The sequence below is a fragment of the Paramisgurnus dabryanus genome, chromosome 14 (genome assembly GCF_030506205.2).
Source record: "Paramisgurnus dabryanus chromosome 14, PD_genome_1.1, whole genome shotgun sequence".
Classification (NCBI taxonomy): domain Eukaryota; kingdom Metazoa; phylum Chordata; class Actinopteri; order Cypriniformes; family Cobitidae; genus Paramisgurnus; species Paramisgurnus dabryanus.
Window position 1 is genome coordinate 5,744,305 of NC_133350.1, and position 21,959 is coordinate 5,766,263.

At 36.5% G+C, this 21,959-nt stretch overlaps 1 protein-coding gene across 4 annotated transcripts in view; it reads right to left on the reverse strand.

Moving 5' to 3' along the window:
* Positions 1-21,959, reverse strand: part of chd5 (chromodomain helicase DNA binding protein 5) — a 42,512-nt gene that overhangs the window by 11,224 nt on the left and 9,329 nt on the right. For 2 of the 4 annotated variants that reach the window (XM_065241140.1, XM_065241144.1), the window contains exons 3-25: positions 19,147-19,335; positions 18,964-19,082; positions 18,195-18,436; positions 16,469-16,581; positions 16,028-16,157; positions 15,541-15,707; positions 15,200-15,418; positions 13,344-13,550; positions 13,045-13,256; positions 11,482-11,613; positions 11,288-11,396; positions 10,840-11,031; positions 10,558-10,758; positions 9,053-9,190; positions 7,199-7,320; positions 6,869-7,042; positions 6,623-6,764; positions 4,731-4,862; positions 4,063-4,180; positions 3,842-3,966; positions 2,174-2,420; positions 1,975-2,001; positions 1,697-1,869 (exon numbers count right to left, since the gene is read on the reverse strand). In XM_065241140.1, coding sequence (XP_065097212.1) covers positions 1,697-1,869; positions 1,975-2,001; positions 2,174-2,420; positions 3,842-3,966; positions 4,063-4,180; positions 4,731-4,862; positions 6,623-6,764; positions 6,869-7,042; positions 7,199-7,320; positions 9,053-9,190; positions 10,558-10,758; positions 10,840-11,031; positions 11,288-11,396; positions 11,482-11,613; positions 13,045-13,256; positions 13,344-13,550; positions 15,200-15,418; positions 15,541-15,707; positions 16,028-16,157; positions 16,469-16,581; positions 18,195-18,436; positions 18,964-19,082; positions 19,147-19,335 — 3,630 coding nt within the window. The remainder of the gene's footprint in view (positions 1-1,696; positions 1,870-1,974; positions 2,002-2,173; positions 2,421-3,841; positions 3,967-4,062; positions 4,181-4,730; positions 4,863-6,622; positions 6,765-6,868; positions 7,043-7,198; positions 7,321-9,052; positions 9,191-10,557; positions 10,759-10,839; positions 11,032-11,287; positions 11,397-11,481; positions 11,614-13,044; positions 13,257-13,343; positions 13,551-15,199; positions 15,419-15,540; positions 15,708-16,027; positions 16,158-16,468; positions 16,582-18,194; positions 18,437-18,963; positions 19,083-19,146; positions 19,336-21,959) is intronic. The other 2 variants (XM_065241142.1, XM_065241143.1) reach the window with 2 other exon arrangements.

Below are 21,959 nucleotides of genomic sequence, written 5' to 3' on the forward strand. Positions count from 1 at the left end.
CAAAAAAACTGTAGATCACTTATTGGTCTTAGAGAATTGTCACTATCAGCGTCATCGCTATAATGTAAAGATTAGCTTTACCTTTGTGCTAGCTTGCGCTCTCTCGAGCAAACATGTATCCCAAACTCCCTTTTAGCAATGAAAAACATCCACAGGTTGAGAATCAGGAACACCATACAATTTTTATGCGCACTTCTGCATATATTGCATATATGCAACTTCAATGAGACTCAGCGGAGCACGTCGACCGACGGCACAGTTGTTTGTACAGAAACTGCCATGTGAGACAGAGATAGTGATAAACGTGGTGTGCAAACATCTATTTGTGGTAGTCAATTTTAAATTTGTGGCAGAAATAAATGAATAAATGGGAATGTACAATGAAGCTCTCATTAGTATGATGTCACAGCAGTAGACAGCACAAAAATAACGACACGCCTATAATCCCTCCCACTCCGAAGTGTTACTAAACCCGATGGAAAAGCTAAAGTGAGCTGACCCGACCTGACCCATACCAAACCGTGGGGTACTATGCAATGGAAAAGTGCCATTGGACTTAAAGTAGAACATTTGTTGTGACCCTGGACCACAAAACAAGTCATAAGGGTGAATAAATAAGCTTTCCATTGATGTATGGTTTGAGAAATATTGAGAAAATCACATTTAAATTTGCCCAAAGGAAGTCCTTAGCAGCACATATTACTAATGATGAATACTTTTGGAACATGATCTTTACTTAATATCCTAATGATTTGTGGCATAAAAGACAAATCTATCATTTGTCCCATACAATGTATGGTTGGCTATTGCTACAAGAATGGTCCAGGGTCACATTTAATGTGTGTGTATACATATATTGGACATGCACTGCAAAAAATTATTTTCAAGAAAAAAATTCTTAGTATTTTTGTCTTGTTTTCAGTAAAAATATCTAAAAATTCTTAAATTAAGATGCTTTTTCTTGATGAGCAAAACGACCCAAGAAAATAAGTCTAGTTTTTAGACCAAAAATATCAAATTTAAGTGATTTTGTGCATAAAACAAGCAAAAAAATCTGCAAATGGGGTAAACAAAAAAATCTTACAATTTTTTCTTAAACTCTAAATGCAAGAAAAATTCATTTGCTTATTTTATGCACAAAATCCCTTAAATTTGATATTTTTGGTCTAAAAACTAGACTTATTTTCTTGGGTCGTTTTGCTCATCAGGAAAAAACATCTTAATTTAAGAATTTTTAGATATTTTTACTGAAAACAAAAAATACTAAGAATTTTTTTTCTTGAAAATCATTTTTTGCAGTGTGAGAGGTTTTGATCAGACAACGATGATATGCATAAAATTCAAGACAAGAATAAAAACTGATGGGTTTAACTTAAACATTTTTTGGTATAATGGATTCAGAATACACAAAATGACAGATCTGAGTTGAAAACAATATAAACTTTAAATGACCCTTGCTAAAGCAACAGTACAAAATGCAGTTTTAAGTCCATAAGCAAAGAATCTATTATATAAAAGCTACATTTAATATGCACAATACAACCGTTTTAGCACAGCATGGTAAAATAAATTAAGCATCCTATTGTTTGATCCATGACCAAAAACGAGACTGTCACTTCAAAAGGATGCTAATGTTCTCATCTTTGATCTGTTTAATACAAACAGGTATGTAGACTGATCTGTATCTGCATCTTACCTCTCCATCTTCCTCTCTCACTACATACTGAGCCACTTTGAAGGAGCTCAGGTACTCATTCATGTTCTGGATCTCTGTGTCTTCTGTGGCGTCCTGACTGCGATCCAGCAGTTTGGAGATGGCGTTATCATCATAGTGGATCACACTAACCTCCTCTCCATCTTTGTTATCACCTACAAAAGGGACAAATCATGTGTGGAAAGAAGTATCGCAGCTGTAGTCACTATATATTTATAATAGGACTGAATTTGAGAACATGAATACTAGAATAGTCTTACAGCTGTAAAGAAACCTCATATTTGTAACTATTGGAAGAAACACAGGGAAAATGGAGGTAATCAAAGTAATTTATCATTGAACGCACACTTCAAATTTTGAAGCTAAAAAGCTTAAAAATGTAAATATCGCATTTCCCACTATAGGGAAAAAATCAGCTGAACAAGTGACAAACCATTAACTATAAATATTTCAGCTCACCCATAGTTCTGGCAGCCTCCATATCATCTTTGAAAAGCTCCTCTGTGCCAAACTTGAGGATATCATCCAGTTCCTGTTTAGACATTGAACCTGTTTTGGAGCCCAAGCCGGGTCTGACCACCAGGTGGGTCAGCATCATTTTTCGCTTGGCCACCTGGGTGATACGCTCCTCTACGGATGCCCGCGTTACGAAACGATAGATCATTACTTTCTTATTTTGCCCGATACGATGTGCCCTACTGAATGCCTGCAGACAAAAAAGAAAGACGGATTTAAAACCGTTATCTGAGTAACTGAGGAGGTGTAGGCTAAAAACATAAATATGCTACATTAAAATACTTTTCACTGACTCTAAATAAACTAAATATGAAAAACTTTCTTAGAGGTAAAAGTATTGTGTGACACAATTGCCTATGAGATACAATGACACCTTGACACAAAAATGACTGAAAAGATTAGTTTAGGATTTATCACTGTTTAGAAAAGAATAAATCATATTCTTATGATGGGTTTTTAACTATTTTTAGGTTTTAAAATCTGGGTCTCGACAAACAATGAAATATACAGTATACATTTCATCCATACTACATATAATACAAATATTTAAAAAAATAAAAATATGCAAAAACATAATTCATAAATACTTTCCATACATATGAAAAGGTTGGTTCCAAAACGCAATAAATCCATTTTGACTCATATGGGTTAAAATGTGTTTTCTATACCAAGAAAGTGACAAGATGAAAACCACTATTTTCTGTTACAAAATTTCACATAGCATCTTTAGGTTATAATAACATTAAAAATTCAAATCCATAATTTGATTTTCAAAGATTTATTATAAAAACTGATTATTTTTTTCGGCAAAATGGAATAAATAAAGTTTTTTTTTTTAAAAAAGCTATAAATCTATTGAATCAATATATAAATGTGCATTCATCTTTACCATGTTATATTCATTTAGTTGACTAGTGGTATACACAGATTAAAAAAAATAAAAGTTAATGGCATTAATCAAAACACTTATTTTGTCATATTAAGAACACTGTCATTGCTGCGGTCATTCTTGGGACGTCGTCGCTGAATTTTTTTGACAGCGATCAGTTGTAAAATATTTTTTTCCTGCTCGATTTTCGTTGACTTCGAGTAAAATAATAGAAAGTTTTTCATAAGATTCCCTGGTGTCAATGTGTTATCATGACAGAAGCTTGATGTTGTCTTGTGAGAACAAGCAACAGCTTTTCCGTCGCCCGAGTGGCTTCTTCCCCATAACAGAAAACCCCCAAAAGTTTATCAATGCAATCAAAAGTATTATTTTGTTTTTGTTTGTTTGTTATCACAAAGTACAAAGTAGATGAAGAAAACTAGGATTTCGTGTGTATTCAATGTCGCCATTATTTTTTACAGTGCTTGGAATGGTGCGCTGTGATTTGTTGAGCGGATTTATTGCATTCTGCAGAGAAGGAGGACTGACGTTTATCGCGTTTTGGGTAAAACGGGAGAAAAGATGACAGAATAATATGGCGGATATTGGATTTTGCGTATAATTAAAAATTTACTTATTAATTCTGACCAGATACAATACTGATTTTGGTGGTGACTAATAAAAAAGGCGTTTATCGCGTATTGGAACCAAACTCTTCATATGTTTGTGCATATTTGCATTACCTGAATATCATTGTGTGGGTTCCAGTCAGAATCATATATGATCACTGTGTCTGCGGTTGCCAGATTAATACCCAATCCTCCAGCACGTGTAGAAAGCAGAAAACAGAACTGCTGAGCCCCAGGTGCTGCAAACATAGTGACAGGCAGTTATTTAATATGCCTCAGTGCCCACTATTTAACACATACAAACATTGAAGCAGTCTCACAGCAGGCATCCTTACCGTTAAAACGATCGATGGCCTCTTGTCGCAACCCCCCAGTGATACCCCCATCAATACGCTCATATTTATACCCCTCAAACTCCAGGAAGTCCTCTAGCAGGTCAAGCATCTTTGTCATCTTAGAAAGAGATCAACACGAGAGAAAACAGTGATTGTCCAGCAAATTTCACTGTTCTGTAGCTCAACTAGTGGAGCGTTGCATTTGCAACTCAAAGGTCAGGGGTTTGATTACTAGATCAAATGTATAACTTGAATGCACTGTAAGTCACTTTGGACAGCATAATTGTACAGGGCTCTAACATTAATATGTATGTTTATTCTCATGCACCTGAGAAAAGAAAAGGGTGGCAAAATGAAAAGTCTCATCAAGACTGAGCCCCTTTACCCGCTCCATTCATCAAAGTAATGGATGCAATGATTCCACGGGTAATTTAAAAGGAAGGCAAGAGAGTCTAAACAATAAAGCGGAGATAAACATAGGCTCCACCTTTTCATTTGTCAACTCCATTTAAAAGATGAATGAGCTCTGCTACTTTCCTTCTATTCACAGTTTACCATCTAATTAATCTTGCGCTGAAATAGAGGCGAGATCTGGTGCATATTTATGGTTTTATTGTTATTCACGGGGCGTTTTGAGTGTTAAGTGAGAGAATAAAAATACACAACACCTGAGAGAAGATGAGAACTCTGTGGCCCTCGTCTTTGAGCTTTTTAAGCATCTTCTGAAGCAGAGTGAGTTTGCCTGAGGATTTCACCAGCATGTTGCCATCATACGAACCGTTAGGCAAGACGGGCGCTTCCTGCATACATAAAGAATAAACATTTATATAAGATATATGAGAAATGCTGAAGGTGTACAATTATTTTAAAATTGCATATATACTTCTCTTTTCTATATTCATTATTTTATTGCCCAGCAGGCAAAATTCGTCTCACCATTTAGAAAAGTAATAGCAAGAATGGTATTATTTTTAAAATATATTTGGTAACACTTTACTTGAAGGGGTGTTCATAACACTGACATGACATAAAAAAAATTATATTTGTACCACGGTAGTTGAGGTCAAGAAAAATATTCATGACACTTTTATAAAACTATATGACAAGGTATTAACACTTAATGACATTTTAATGACAAATTCAATTGTGTCACTGGTAAAAGTGGTCAGTTATGTTGTCTTGGTAATGTCGAGTTGTCATGACAAGTTATGATGTATTGGTTTATTTCAAGTTAATCTCAAACAATGTCATCTTTGCATTAAAATGACACAACTGAACGAATAAAAGATGAGTCAATTTTCTTAAAAAATCCAGATAATTTACTCACCACCATGTCATCCAAAATGTTGATGTCTTTCTTTGTTTAGTCAAGAAGAAATTATGTTTTTAGAGAAAAACATTCCAGGATTTTTCTCATTTTAATGGACTATAATGGACCCCAACACTCAACAGTTTTAATTTAATGCAGTTTCAAAGGACTCTAAACGATCTCAAACAAGGCATAAGGGTCTTATCTAGCAGAACGATTGTCATTTTGGCAAGAAAAAGAAAAAATATGCACTTTTAAACCACAACTTCTCGTCTTCCTCCGGTCGTGTGACGCGCCAGCGCGACCTCACGTAATCCGTCATCACGTCAAGAGGTCACGGATGACGTATGCGAAACTACGCCCCAGTGTTTACAAGGGTGGAGAAAGAGGACCGTTACGACATTGTTGTATGTCGAATGATACTAATTAATGTCTTTGTGTCAGTTTATAGTTTAAAATGGCCAGCAAATGTGCAATTACGTGAGGTCACGCTGGCGCGTCACAGGACCGGAGGAAGAAAAGTTGTGGTTTAAAAATGCACATTTTTATTATTCTTGCCAAAAATGATAATCGTTTCGCTAGATAAGACCCTTATGCCTCGTTTGAGATCATTTAGAGTCCTTTGAAACTGCAATTTTAAACTGCATTAAAACTAGTAAGTGTTGGGGTCCATTAAAGTCCATTAAAATGTGAAAAATCCTGGAATGTTTTACTCAAAAAACATTATTTCTCTCGACTGAACAAAATAAGACATCAACATTTTGGATTACATGGTGGTGAGTAAATTATCTGGATTATTTTTAAGAAAATGGACGAATCCATTAGTCATTAACGTGCATAAAATCTCCTTCATGTTCATGACACATGTCATGTCATGAATATGAAGGTGTCATGTCATTCTTATGAACACCAATTCAAGTAAAGTGTTACCATATATTTAAATATTGATGGGATGAGCCAAAATTATACTTGGGGTTAGAGATTTAATTTAGCTTATGTTAAAGTTAACGTAAATGTTAGCATCAACATCATAGTCCTCCTCTTTTGTCCTTGAACATGAGAATGTAAGATAAGGCTGATGTAATGGATTGCATTTGTTGCAGACACTAAGAAACAATACACTCTTGAACAAAAGGTTGCTATCTTTAAATAGCTCTTACACAACAGAAAATGTATTGCCATTACATGGGCTAAAAATATACCACAGCCTCCCTACAGCAGGTACAATTTGCCTCCATATGTTCTCCTCACCACTGCAGCAACTGGAAACAGGTAGGGGTGGTTGCAACATTTCTTCAAGTCCATCATTATGTTGAGAAGAGACACTTGGTTCCCACCTCCCTTGGAATTTAATGCCTCAAAGTTTCGTGTTAAAATGAATTTGTAGTATTTCCTGTAAGCGAAAGAGCACGAGAACTCAATGGGAATTGAATATGTTGCATATGCAGAATTTAATATTTCAACAAATTTGGTATGAGAAAACTGGCATAGACTGACTTCTGCATCGGGCTCAGTTCTACTCGGACTATGAGTTCGGTTTTTGCCGGCATGTTCTTGAAAACATCTGCCTTTAACCTCCTGAGCATGTGTGGTCCCAGAAGGTCATGCAGTTTTTTAATCTGGTCCTCTTTTGAGATATCCGCAAACTCTTCCAGAAAACCCTCCAGGTTACTGCACAGACGAGAACAAATCATTCAAATTTTTGGAATGAGGAACTTCCTACGGAAAACATATCCAATATAAGTCCTGCAACCGCTCTGCAGGACATCATTATTCTTCTAGCGGATCTATGAATCACGAGGTGAATCATGCCGAATGCAATCTTACTTGAAGCGCTCAGGGGTGAGAAAGTTGAGCAGGTGAAAAAGCTCTTCTAGATTGTTCTGCAATGGGGTTCCAGTCAGGAGCAGCTTATAGTAGATTTTGTAGCCATTCAGAATCCTGAAAAACTGATTGTTGAGGTTTCTTTGATTACAAATGATTAAGGAATATAAAGACAATTAATATATTTCAATATAAGAAGACAGTAATGGTTGTAAAGCCTAGAGCAGGGGTCTCCAACCTTTTTTGTGGGCAAGGGCTACCACAATAGACAAAACAATTTGGAGGGCTACCTTTTAATATAGTCTACTAAAAAAAAAATGTTTTATTTTATTTTACTTGTTGATATAAATGTTAAAGCAACACTATGTAGTTTTTTTACCTTTAAATAATGTTTCTAAAATGATTTCAGTGATAGAACAACTTTTAACTGGACAAATTGTACTGTTGCTGCAACCTGAGCAGCCTCCTAGCTGCTACAAGCACACTCTGAAAGTGGCGGTGGAGGGTAGGAAACCCAGCCCCGCCCCTCCCCCTGCCTGCAGAAGAGTGTCTGATACCAGGCACTGTTGCGCTTTTCAACCACATGGGGGAGCTGTAAGTAAGTTTTACATGCAAACTACATAGTGTTGCTTTAACATACGAAAACCAAGCCAAGCTAATATAAAAAATTATGTAATAAATAAATATTACAATTGAGACTGTTAATAGATTGTGCTTTGGCTGGTACCTCACAGACTCTGTGCAAGCTACCTGGTGCCCGCGACACGACCTTGGAGACCCCTGGCCTAGAGTATAGTCTGTTTTCTACGTTTCCACGAACATACGCGCACAGTTGAATACACAGCCCTGCAAAGCACAGTTTATTTGACTCGTACGTGTACACAGACATTCGACGCATCTGCAATGTGACAAAATGCATTGCATATCCTGGGCTACATACTACATTCTTCTGTTTGCACACGTGCAACCTATGCGTACAAAGTATGTGCAATAAAAGAAATCCAGCAGTGCGCGTATTCTGATGAAGAAAATTTGCATCACGTAAACTTGTACGCGGACCTTCACGTATGCGTAAAAATGGGACTTTACTTCTAGCTTATCTCTTTCCCCGCCAGCATTTTTTTTTTTAAAGTTGACAGCCAGCGCTAGCATTTTTTATGATTTTCACAAAAGTTTAATGCCTTCCAAAAAATGTTCTTATTAAAATAAACATATAATATATCAAATGAAAGAACAGACCCTCTGCTTTCAGAAAAAAAACTTTCATCCTACCTTCATAAGTTTTATTTTTATCACCTCTCAAATATGCGTAGGTTTTCTCAAAAATAAAAAAATTTGAGCAAAAAGCTGAGATAATTTCATTTTTGTGAAGGACTTTGTTTGAAATCAGATGCAGAGCGATCCTCAAAACTTACATGGACATACAGCTGTTTGCCCTAGGGCGATACTTCCGGATTTTACAAGTTGTGGAAAAGCGCCACGTGGTGGATAATAGCAGTATTGCAGAAAGCCGGAAATACTCGTCATTGGCAGGCAAGCATTTTCTCTTAGTTGACGAGTTAACTTCAATGGCGAAGAAAAAGTTAATGATGCCATGGTGCAACACAATCTCATGACAATATGTACCTATTTTACGAGGTGGCTAATTTGTATACATTTGTACAATCTCACTCATACTTTTACAACAATCTTGTGCTTTTTTGAGATAATCGCACATTTTTCTACGTTCCACATTGTACACATTCATATGATATCGCCACCATGTGAACATTTTAGGTAGGTTTTCCCGTGAGATTAGGTTGCACAATGACAAGATGCAGTTGTTTTATGAAGTAAACCTCTCCTTAAATTCTGTACCTTTGATTGGTTATTCTTCAGCCGGTGGGCTTCATCTACAACCAGGCAGGCCCAGGTGATAGAGCCAAGAATGGCCTGATCAATGGTGATCAGTTCATATGACGTCAACAGCACATGAAACTTTATCGGTGTGTCCTTCTGTGACAAAAAAATAAAAGTATAGGCAATACAACACATGACTCCTTTTTATTCTCCTTTAACTCCATCAAGTCCAAAATAAAGATCTCTTTGCTCAGAGGTTTAGCCAAATGTTTGAATGTCCAAGACATCAATTAAAGTATTTAAAATTTAAAAAAACATTTTGTTTTGTTGCAAATTATTTTTGTGAATATTTACACTGCAAAAATGATTTTCAATAAAAGATTTTCTTAGTATTTTTGTCTCATAAAACAAGCAAAAAAATCTGCCAATGGGGTAAGCAAAAAATCGTGAACATTTTTCTTAAACACTAAATTCACTTACCCTATTGGCAGATTTTTTTGCTTGTTTTCTGCACAAAATCACTAAAATTTGATATTTTTGGTCTAAAACCTAGACTTGTTTTCTTGGGCCGTTTTGCTCATTAAAGGACAAGTTCGGTATTTTACACGTAAAGCCCTGTTTTCAGATTGTTTATGATGAAATGGAACGGTTTTGACTGAAATTTCAACATATGCGGCTGCCTCGAGAATTTTGGGGGGTTTTTGTTTCACCTCCCACCTCTACAATGGGTTTAATGGTGCACTGGAACAATCCTTCCTAAAATGCATTAAACTTTCGTTTACAAAGACGTGAAACTCACCGAGTGGTCAGGGGTGTTCACTGGTATGCTCACACAAAAATCGCTGCAAAATACGCATTCCAACAGGTTTTATCGTAGTTTTCTCCAACTCCATTGACTTGTATTAGATGTCCTGTGAGGTACGGTATTACTCCGCGCCGGGAACTTTGTTTCTATTCTTGCAATTGGCAAAGGCGGATTAGCGCCACCACCTGGGCTGGAGTGTCTATTATTCAAGCTCTAAGCGGAAGAATGTACGGGTGTGAGGCGTTTGGAAAAATAGGTCCACAAGTTAACAACGAATGCTAAAACAGCTGTTGGAAAGCATCTTTTGCAGCGATTTTTGTGTGAGCATATCAGTGAACACCCCTGACCAATCGGTGAGTTTCACGTCTTTGTAAACGAAAGTCTAATGCATTTTAGAAAGGATTGTTCCAGTGCACCATTAAACCCATTGTAGTGGTGGGAGTGAAACACAAACATCCGAAAATTCTTAGGGCAGCCGCATATGTCGAAATTTCAGTTCAAACCGTTCTATTTCACCATAAACAATCTGAAAACAGGGCTTTAAGTGTAAAATACCGAACTTGTCCTTTAAGAAAAAGCTTTTTAATTTAAGAATTTTTAGATCTTTTTACTGAAAACAAGACAAAAATACTAAGAATTTTTTTCTTGAAAATAATTTTATGCAGTGTACAACCATATCACAACAAGCTACCTGGTCAAAACAAAATGATTCTCTAACCTTCATGCGGAAAACCTTACGACCCGTTTTGACGGCACTGTCCTCGAAAGTAAATTCGTTCTCGCGTATGACGGCCCTGCTCTCTTTGTCCCCTGTGTAAGTCACAACATAAAATTCTGGAGCCCACATCTCAAACTCTCTTTCCCAGTTGATGATGGTGGATAGTGGCGCACTGACCAGAAACGGCCCTTTGGAGTGCCCCTAAAACAAGACAACCAACCCTTGTTACAGACCGTTCTCTTCTTCTATAAAACTTATTTCAGAAAAAGTTCGAGTCCAAACCTCTTTGTAGAGTGAGTACAGGAACACTATCGTCTGCACGGTCTTGCCAAGCCCCATTTCATCAGCCAAAATTGTGTCAGTTCCTTGAGCCCAAGAGAAGCGCAACCAGTTTAGGCCTTCAAGCTGATACGGGTGCAAGGTCCCCCCTGTATCATCGATGTACCAGGGCTGCTGGTCAAACTTGATGGTGGGCTGAGACCAATAAGTAGAAGAGGTGTCACGATGAATTAATCCATAAATACATCACATCGAACATGTTTGTGTTTTGTGGAATTAAATTCAAGACTTTTTTAAGATGTCAAATAAATTTTTGGTGTCCGCTGAGTACGTATGCGAAGGTCTAGCTCAAAATACCATATAGATATTTTATTATAGCATGTTAAAATTGACACTTTGTATGTGTGAGCAAAAATACTAGTAAATTCATAAGAGACAGAATCAAACTCACGTCTACAACCGGAGTGTCTGGAGGGGGTTCTCTTCTCTTTCCTTCATCTTTAAGACGCTTTCCTTTTCTGCACAGCAGGGGAGGGTGGCTCTCACCGAGCACCTGCTCCCTGTTAAGTCAAAGTCAATGTTAAGCGCTAAAGTACGAGAGTCAGCGCACCGAATAAACCAACTAAATTACATAACACATCTCACCTGTGGTCCCAGTAAGCTTGCTTATAGTTGTCATAATCTGGGATGTCGAAGTCATCAGCCTCCCATGTGCACTGATCATATGCGAGGTCTCTCCACTTAATCAGGTAGTGTACATCTCCATCTTTATCAAAACTTTAACATACACAAGACAGACTTAAAGGTGCATTGTGTAACTTTTAAAAGGATCTTTTGACAGAATTGCAACATAATTTACATAACTACATTATCAGTGGTGTATAAAGACCTTACATAATGAACTGTATTGTTATTACCTAAGAATGAGCCGTTTTTATCTACATACACCGCTTACATGGAAGTCGCCGCCATGTTTCTGGATTAGCCCTAAACAGACAAACTTTCCTACAGAGGGCATTTTGTCACTACGTTGTCTCAGACGACGACATGTTTGTCCTGTGGCGGCTATCATATGCGTTTTGAAATTGAGGGGTGAGCTGTTGGTTGCAAATTGCAATCTCACCACTAGATGCCGGTAAAATTTACACACACCACCTCTAAAGGGGTCATATTGTGAGTTTTTTTTTTATGTAAAATAAGTCTTTGGTGTCCACAGAGTGCATATTTAAAATTTTACCTCAAAATACCCCACAGATAATTTATTATAGCATGTTGAAAATGCCACTTTGTAGGTGCGAGCAAAAATGTGCCATTTTTGGGTGTGTCCTTTAAAATGCAAATGAGCTGATAAAATGCAAACAATGATGGTAGTTTGTTGAAACTGACAATCAATTGTGCTATCAATTATCTTCTCTCTCGTTTTCTTTCTGCGCTAAATGGCAGTGCCGTGGTTGGATACCACTTGCTACCTAGGTCACAAAAAAGGTAAAATCTCTACAACCTAATTTTTCACATACTTGGAGAAAATGGTTTACAAAAACAAAGTTACTGGGTTGTTCTTTTTCACATTTTCTAGGTTGATAGGACCCAATTATAGCACTTAAACATGAAAAGTCTCATTTTTACACTATGACCCCTTTAAAGCTATTGTGTGTGAAACATTAAACAATGCATTTCAATGACCTCTTTAAAGTACATAAAAAATCTATATTTAACATCTTACCCCTAATATCTTTTTTCTGTAGAACACAAAAGAAGATTTTAATAAATGATGGCAAGCACACAGCTGATTGTAACCATTGACTTCCATACTAGGAAATACAAATACGATGGGATTCAATGGGTACTGTTGACAGTGTGCTTACCATCATTTATTATAATATCTTCTTCATCATTTATCACAATACTTCCATAATATTTTTTTTCCTACTATGAAAGTCAATAGTTACAATCAGATGTGTGCTTACCATCATTTATCAAAATATCTTTTTTTTGTGTTCATCAGAAAAAATAAATTCATACAGGTTTAGAACAACATGAGGATGAGAAAATAATGACAGAATTTTCTATCCCTTTTAAGACAAACTTGAAATACAATACTGTGATGCAACATTTTTCATTTAAAATTTTTTATTTGTACTATTATGGCAGCAGTCATGCAGATACCTATACAGACTTTCAGATAAAATATAGTCCACCCTACAGTACCTGTGGTTGAGGATTCTGTGAATGATCATCCACTCTGGTTTGATGCCATAACGGTAAAAGCGTTCCTCCATTGCTGCGTACTGTGGATCTTTGCTCCTCCTCTTTTCGTTGTTAAGCTCCTCCTCCCCAGAGCCATAGTCATATGGAGGTGGTTCGTCCATGTCGTTTTTACGCTGATAGTTACGGTACATAACCGTATGGTACAACTCCAACTACATATACAGAAAGAGGAAATCATCAAAATCTTTCTTCAAAAAGCACAGAAAACCTAAAGAGACAATTCAGTAATGTAACCCCACCTGTAGTTCGTTGACCCACGAGCAGTGCCAGTAAGAAAGGCCAGCCCATTTCACAAACAGCTGCCTCTCTGGACGACCCTTCAGTGGGGTTTTAGCTAAACCATCCACCTTCTCTCCATCCTGCAGAGGGGGGACCTCAGGAGGTAAAGGGGGGTCTCCCCAAGACCAATGTAGAATCTTTTGGACTTTTCCTTTTAGTGGTGGACACTAGAGTTTAGAAAGAAATGAGGGAAGTTTATTACATTAGCCTAAATAATGCAGAACAGAAGTCATAATACTTTCTACACTGCAAGAAACGATTTTCATGAAAAAAAATTCTTAGTATTTTTGTCTTGTTTTCAGTAAAAATATCAAAAAATTCTTAAATTAAGATGCTTTTTCTTGATGAGCAAAAATAGACCAAAAATATCAAATTTAAATGATTTTGTGCATAAAACAAGCAAATAATCTGCCAATGGGGTAAGCTAATTTTTCTTGAATATTTTTTGAATTTAGTGTTTAAAGGAACAGTATGTAAGAAATGTATATCAATTAATCATAAAATGGCCCTGATATGTCACTAGACATTAAGAAATCATTTTCATTTCAAATACTTATATCACTGACAACAGTGGTCTGGCCAAAATATTGTCATTTAAAAAGTGGAGTTGCAGACCTCAACTGATGTTTATGTTGTCATGTTGTGTATTGGCCACCAGTTGTGTGATTGCAGTACCAGTTTTAGCCACAAGTTTTGTGATTGCAATACCAGTTTTGGCCACAATCCTACATACTGTTCCTTTAAGAAAAATGTTCAAGATTTTTTTGCTTACCTTATATTGCCATTTTTTTTTTTTTTTGCTTGTTTTATACACAAAATAACTTAAATTTGATATTTTTTGTCTAAAACTAGACTTTTCTTGGGTCGTTTTGCTCATCAAGAAAAAACTTAATTATTTAAGAATTAATTTTTTTGAACATATTTTTGTCTTGTTTTCAGTGCAAATATTTAAAAATAAAATGCATTTAAATTAATTTATTTAAATGAAGATGCATTTTCTTGATAAGCAAAATGACCTAATAGTTTCTAGACAAAAACACATACAATTTAAGTGAATTTGTGATTAAAACAATAAAAAATATATGCCAATGGGGTAAGCAAAAAAATCTTGAACATTTTTCTTAAACACTAAATTCAAGAAAAATTCAAGAAAAATTAGCTTAACCCATTGGCAGATTTTTTTGCTTGTTTTTCACTGAAAACAAGACAAAATACTAAGACCATTTTTTCTTAAAAATCATTTTTTTGCAGTGTATTACTATACTATAATAGACTTTACATTTGCATATAATGGTTTTCACCCTTAGTACATAAAATTGACAGGTTCGAACCCAAGGATAAAAAATATGTAATTGTAATGCACTGTAAGTTGATTTGGATAAATGCATAAATGTAAATGTTTCATTTTTCTACTGCTCCTTATCAAGGTACATTGGCAAAACATACAGACATGTGAAAGCTAGATATTGGAGAACATGTTTATTTTGCTTTGATATGTTTATTTGTTTGTTTGTTTGTTTATCAGAACAATGTGCAGTTACAATAAAAAGATGGCTGCACCAGATTTTTTATTGGGACTTACTACCAAGCTAGAGACAAACGATGCATAAAGAATATATGTCATCAATAGCAGTTCACATCTGGATTGAATTCACATAAACCAGGAAATGTGGTTCACATGAAACCTTTTCAAAAGTGCAGTTCTTCGAAACACACCTGAGATCGGTTTTCAAACCAATTAAATGAACCAAAGTTAATGATGAATTGGGTGTCACACTCTTACATAACTAAATCAAGCTGTGCAGACGTCTCTCACCATGCACCGCGGACACAGCCACTCTCCATTAGGGATCTCAGGCAGTGGTGGGTTGAGGCAGTGGATGTGGTAGGAGGACGGACAGGTGTCACAGCACAACAGCTCTCCACCATCCTTACAAACTCTGCAGAACTCCATATGGTCATCTTCCTCCTCACCGGCAACCTCATCTTCCTCCTCCTCATCATCTTTAGCCTCCCACTGGATGCCTTCTTTTTCCTAAGAGATGAGGTACTGGGTTATACTAGGCTTCAGTCCTGGGATTAAAAATAATATGTGGTTTGATGTTAAAAAGAGACACTTGTCTATTGTGTGCGTGATCCAGGAAGGGATTTCCTTACACAATGGGGGCAACTCCATTTGCCCTCAGGGGCTTTTTCCAGTTCTGGATCCAGACACACCAGGTGATATGCTCTAGGACAGGTGTCACATAAAATGATCTCTCCACCCTGCTGACAGACCTCACAGTAGTCCTGATGGTCTGTCTCGTAACCGTCTCCATCCTCTCCTGCATTACCATTACAGAGCGAACACAAGCGTGTCGTGAATCAGTGCAACATCAAATGCACAGCGTTTCATATACAGTACAACAACAATCCTCAAGTAATCCAGGAATAAAATAAAAACATGAATACACACCTTATACTATTTTTTTTCCTAAACTTAAAATTTTTATAATCTGTCATTTTCGAAAAAAAAATCTTAAAAATAGTAAACATGGTAAATTTAGAGTACTGCATTTTTATTGGTAGCTAATGCCATAATGGCAAATGCTCACACGGACTCTGTGTCTGCTCATTCTGAAAGTAAAACAGAACGAAAATGTACTTTTTCTTTTCTTTCGTCCTCGACGGCTTGTTTTCTTTTTAGGTGCTGCTGAAGTGTCGGAGCGTACAGAGGCACTATGAATGCTGATGTCATCAAAGTCTGAAAAGTCATCCAGGAAATCCTCCTCACTCTAGGAAATATGACATCAGCATAATACACTTCAAACCACATGATTTCACGATGTGACATGTATTGTAATAGGCAGTACATCTATGATTACAATCTAACCATCTTACAAAAGGTTATGACCTGAAAACATGGAAACCTAGTAAAACTGAGAGGGACCAAAACAAAAACACTACAAAAGTATTCGTAAATACCAATGTGTGAATTATTCTGGAAAGTGGAAACAACTGGCAAACTTAAAAAAAATCTCCGACTTCAAACGCAATGGGGAATCTTTTCCATGTGACGCAGGTTTTAGTGAAAAGGCATCCTTACCGAAGAGCCTTTTTTCCTTTTTCCACCCTGGCCTGCTTTCGATTTGGACTTCTTCGGTTTCCCTTTCTTTTTTGTTTCTTTAACTGGCTTACTCTTTCTTTTAGCACCAGGCCCTGCAATGCAGTCCAGATGAGACAAACAAAACACATACTGGTGAGGAATGAGACCATTTTTTTTTAATTATACGCTGCAAAAAATGATTTTCAAGAAAAACAAGTATTTTTGTCTTGTTTTCAGTAAAATATCAAAAAATTCTTAAATTAAGATGCTTTTTCTTGAAACGATCCAAGAAAAGAAGTCTAGTTTTTAGACCAAAAATATCACAATTAAGTGCAAAAAAATCTGCCAATGGGGTAAGATTGGGGGTTTTCTTGAATTTAGTGTTTAAAAATTTTTTCAAGTTTTTTGCTTGTTTTATCCAAAAAATCACTTAAATTTGATATTTTTGGTAATTTTTATGCCAACACTGCAAAAAATTATTTTCAAGAAGAAAACATCTTAGTAATTTGTCTTGTTTTCAGTAAAAATATCAAAAAATTCTTAAATTAAGATGAACAAAACAACTCAAAAAAATAAGTCTAATTTTTAGAGCAAAAATATCACATTTAAGTGATTTTGTGCATAAAACAAGCAAAAAAATAATTGAATTTAGTAGAAAAATGTTCAAGATTTTTTTGCTTGTTTTATGCACAAAATCACTTAAATGTGATATTTTTGCTCTAAAAACTTATTTTCTTGGGTTGTTTTGCTCATCAAGAAAAAGCATCTTAATTTAAGAATTTTTTTATATTTTTACTGAAAACAAGACAAAAATACAAAGAAAAGGTTTTCTTGAAAATAATTTTTTGCAGTGAATGGGGTAAGCAAAAAATCTTGAAAAATTTTCTTAAACACTAAATAAAAAAAAAAAGTCAAGAAAAATTTGCTTACCCCATGGCAGAATTTTTGCTTGTTTTATGCACAAAATCACTTAAATTTTATATTTTTGGTCTAAAAACTAGACTTTTTTTCTTGGGTCATTTTGCTCATCAAGAAAAAGCATCTCAATTTATATTTCTACTGAAAACAAGACAAAAATACTAAGAAAATGTTTTCTTGAAAATAATTTTTTGCAGTGTATAGTGAAACAAAATATTTAGCTTCTGAATTTGCATTTTTTTAAGAAGTTGTACATGCACATAAGGCCATATTTTCATATACTGATAGTAACAAAATCCCAAACTCGCAAACAAACAATTGGTCAACCAATTAGCATGTGTAACCAATGTAAACACTGCAAAAAATTACTTTCTTACTTAGTATTTTTGTCTTGTTTCATATAAAAAAAATCTTAAATTAAGATGCTTTTTCTTGATGAGCAAAATGACCTAAGAAAATAAGTTTAGTTTATAGACAAAAAATGTAAACTTAAAACAAAAAAATATAAATCTAAAAATAAGTTTTCTTTTTCTTAAACACTTAATTTAAGCAAAATTTTCTCACCCCATTGGCAGATAATTTTGTTTGTTTAAAGCACAAATTCTCTTAAATTGTATATTTTTTGTCTAAAAACTAGACTTATTTTGTTAGGTCATTTTGCTCATCAAGAAAATACATCTTGATACATCTTTTTAGATATTTTTACTGAAAACAAGACAAAAATACTAGTAAGAAAGTAATTTTTTGCAGTGAATGCTTTAGAAATTACACTTTATATTTAATCCGATATGAAACAACAAAAAATTACCCTTTCCCTCTTTGGTTTTGGCTTTTTTGATTTGCCCAGATGGTGAGATCTGTTGAATACTTCTAATACAGATGGGCGGGGCCACATTGACCGTTTCCACGGCAGCAGCCACAGCCGCAGCCACGGCAGTTGCGGAGGTGCCTTTAAAAGGATTGTTTGCGCTGAACTCTCTCCATTTTGCTCCAAGCACCGTCATCATTTTCGACATGGGAATCTTGGGGTTCTTCTTGGCAATGAGGGGCCTGACCACCAAGTACAACAACAAAGAGAAAACAGTTCTGAGGTTGGGTTTTGTGTAGCGATTTCTGACTGAATAATGCATCAAGCTACAAAAGGCTGTGTGATAATGTGATTTTACTTTTTAAGTGATAGGAAAACAATGCAAAATCTACTATGTGCTTTTATATGAAACGTCAAAAATTTTCAATAAAATCCTATATGGCTAATAATAACGTTTATTAGCTGTAAGATGCGAACAGTTGCCAAGCAACATTGCACATTATTCAATGTATATTTTACAATGGCTTTGAACACGCCCAATCCAAACAGATCTTAGTCAGAGTGTCTATTGGATCAGATTAGACCCCATATTGGCTGCATGGACCTGCATAGTGTGAGGTCTGACAGTTCCTCTTGTTTCCATGCCTGTTATAAGAAAACTGTCATCACAGTGCCATTACTTTGTACAAGTATTAGCATATGCATAAGGGAGCGTTTTTAAAATAGAACAAGACAACTTGACAGCAGGGCATTAGAGAGGAAATTCTACCTCAGAAATTGGCTAAAAGCTTTGTAGTTGGTGATCGTTTTATAGTCATCCTCTGAGAAGGCGTACTGCACGTCTTCGAGACCCCACTCCATCATCAGCTGACTGGATGACTTGGGTTCCTGGAGAAAGAGTAATTAGCATTTTTTAAGAAATACAGTACCTCATTGTCAGAACTGACTCTACCTTCATGTTTCCATCATCGTCATCATCATCGTCCTCATCTTCATCTTTCTTTCTCTGTTTGGTTTTCTTCTCCTTTTTCTCTTTGGGTTTCTTCTTCTTCTTCAGGGTACTGTAGGTGCTGCTTTCGCTTCCTGACCTGTGGCCCCGGTCTTCCCTGTCCGACATGTCATCCAGCGCGCGAGCAAGCCCCTGTTGCAACAGGTTTTTTTGAAAATATTGCTACAAAACTTTATACATTGACGACAGGTATTATCAGCCTTTACCGATAACTGACTGGTCATTCCACCCAGTGTTTGTTTTAAAATATACTGACAGCTAGTTAGACGGTGAATGAGGGAAAATCAAATGTCTTTTCGAATAAGTTTGCGTACCATCTATTTGCTATTAATAAATAGTAGTGAGTTCATAACCGCATTGCATCACCTGTCAGGCTCGACTATTCAAAAACCAACTTCATTGCTCAGGAACACAGATGTTTGAAATGGAGAACTGACATCCATCTACTTGGTAAAGCCCTCACATCTACAAACCTTAAAGGGGCACTCCCCTTTTTTGAAAATATACTCATTTTCCAGCTCCCCTAGAGCTAAACATTTGATTTTTACCGTTTTGGAATCCATTCAGCTGATCTCAGGGTCTGGTGGTACCACTTTTAGCCTAGTTTAGCATAATCCATTGAATCTGATTAGACCATTAGCATCACACTTAAAAAACAAACTAAGGCCGACGGAAAATTAAAAGTTGCGATTTTCTAGGCATGTATGGCTAGGAACTATTCTCTCATTCTGGAGTAATAATCAATGACTTTGCTGCCGTAACATGACTGCAGGAGGCGCAATGATATTACGCAGTCCCCGAAAATAATCCCCTGCCATTGAAAGTTACCAAGGGGTATATTTACTCACCCTCATCCCATTTCAGATGTGTATCACTGTGTCTGAAATTTCCTACTTTCATACAACATTGTAGACGAATATCAGGGGAGCCGAGTCGTGTGTCTGAATTCATAGTATTCGAAAAATAGTTGAAAAGGTCCCAGATGATCTACTACTTCAGGAAAGATTTTAAAGTGTGCATTTGATGGACACTACTATCCCATGAACCCCCAGGTGAGGAGTCACCCAAAGAAGAAGAAGAAGAGGCGTCTTCGTGTTCAAAAAAGTCAGAAAGTGGTAACACGGCTCTATCTAAATGTAAAAACAAACATAAAAAGTGGTACCTTATGGTTAAATTGTGCTTGTATAACATCCCTGCTGGAAAAAAAACAGCATAGACCTGCATAATTCCCATGCTGGTTTGGTGCTGGTTTAGCTGGTGGTCACCAGCAAACCAGCACCAAAACACAACATATGATGGTCTTGCTGGTATGCTGAGGACCACCAGTTAAACCAGCACCAAACCAGCATGGACCAGCATTAGAATTATACTGGTGGTCACCAGCAAACCAGCACCAAAATAACATAACATATGCTGGTCCTGCTGGTATGCTGGGTTTTTCAGCAGTCTCACTTGTTGTTTATTATGATGACATGTCTCGTGATTTTCATTAACACTACCCATATTCATACTATATAGAACGTACTATTTTAACCGTCTATGAGTAGGTACTTCATCTTATTTAGTGCGTATGCGATTTGGGACGAAAGTTATGACTACCTTTTCAGTTCAAATATGGCACATCTTTAACCTTGAACCTGATTGGTTCCTGGATGTCCTGTTATGAAACATGCATATGACAAAGTCACGAGACGTGTAATCAATGTGTGCAACCATATCTGAACATACAGCGTTGTTCTGCATGTTGTCATGGATACGTGACGCATCGATAAATAACCCCAAAATTTGTATCCCTTTCTCTGACAAACATTTTGATTTGCTTCAGAAGCCACATAATATTCCACTGATCTCCCGAGTCTTTTGCATTACTTTAATAATGGATGAATGTGCTTTTTGGAGCTTCGCCATTTTGGCTTCTACAGTATATAAGAAGATAACATGACAGCATTTTAATATAAAATTATTAGATTCAAAAATTAAAGAAAGAAAGGAAGTCCTATAAATGTGGGATGGCATGAGGGTGAGTAAATTATGAAAGCATTCATGTCTTTGGGTGAACTGTTACTTTAATGAAAACCAGGCATTTTCTATGGCGCAACAACTGATAAACGTGAAATCACTCGTCCATTTTCAATAAACGATAACCAGATCATTATTACATTATTATTAGTAACATCTGGAAACAGAAGAACCAATCAAAGAGATCACACTGCTAGTGCTAGGGAACACGTGTTAGAGTGGGTGAATGTACTGTGTGTGTGTGTATGTATGTGTGTGATTGGAGAAAGCCTGTTGCTGTGCTGCAGCTGTACACTGGCTGTCAGACGTCTCCTCATCGCAGGGTAGGCCGGCACTGCCGCAGAGCGCACGAGCTCCACCAGCAGCCGTTCTGTGTTGCCATGGTAACCAAACTGTGCAGTGTTAGGGAGGGGGCGCAGGGGAAGCTCTCTCTCTGCTGCAGCAGCCAATGGAACGGCGCCATCCAATCAGACGCGTTTGCATAACGAGCTTGTTATGCAGAGTCCCCATGGTTGCAGTGCCTGCGCTGTAGAGCCCGTCTAGACAAATCTCAATCACGTATATGGGGGAGGGAAAGAAAGAGAGAGGAAAGGGGGAGAGAGAGAGAGAAAAAAGAGAAAGAGGGAAAGATAATGAGAGAGAGAGAGGAAAAAAGCAAAAAATAGGAGAGAGAAATATATAGAGAGAAGGGGGGGGCTCAAGCGAGAGGAAAAAGGGAACCACTAAAGAGCTTCACA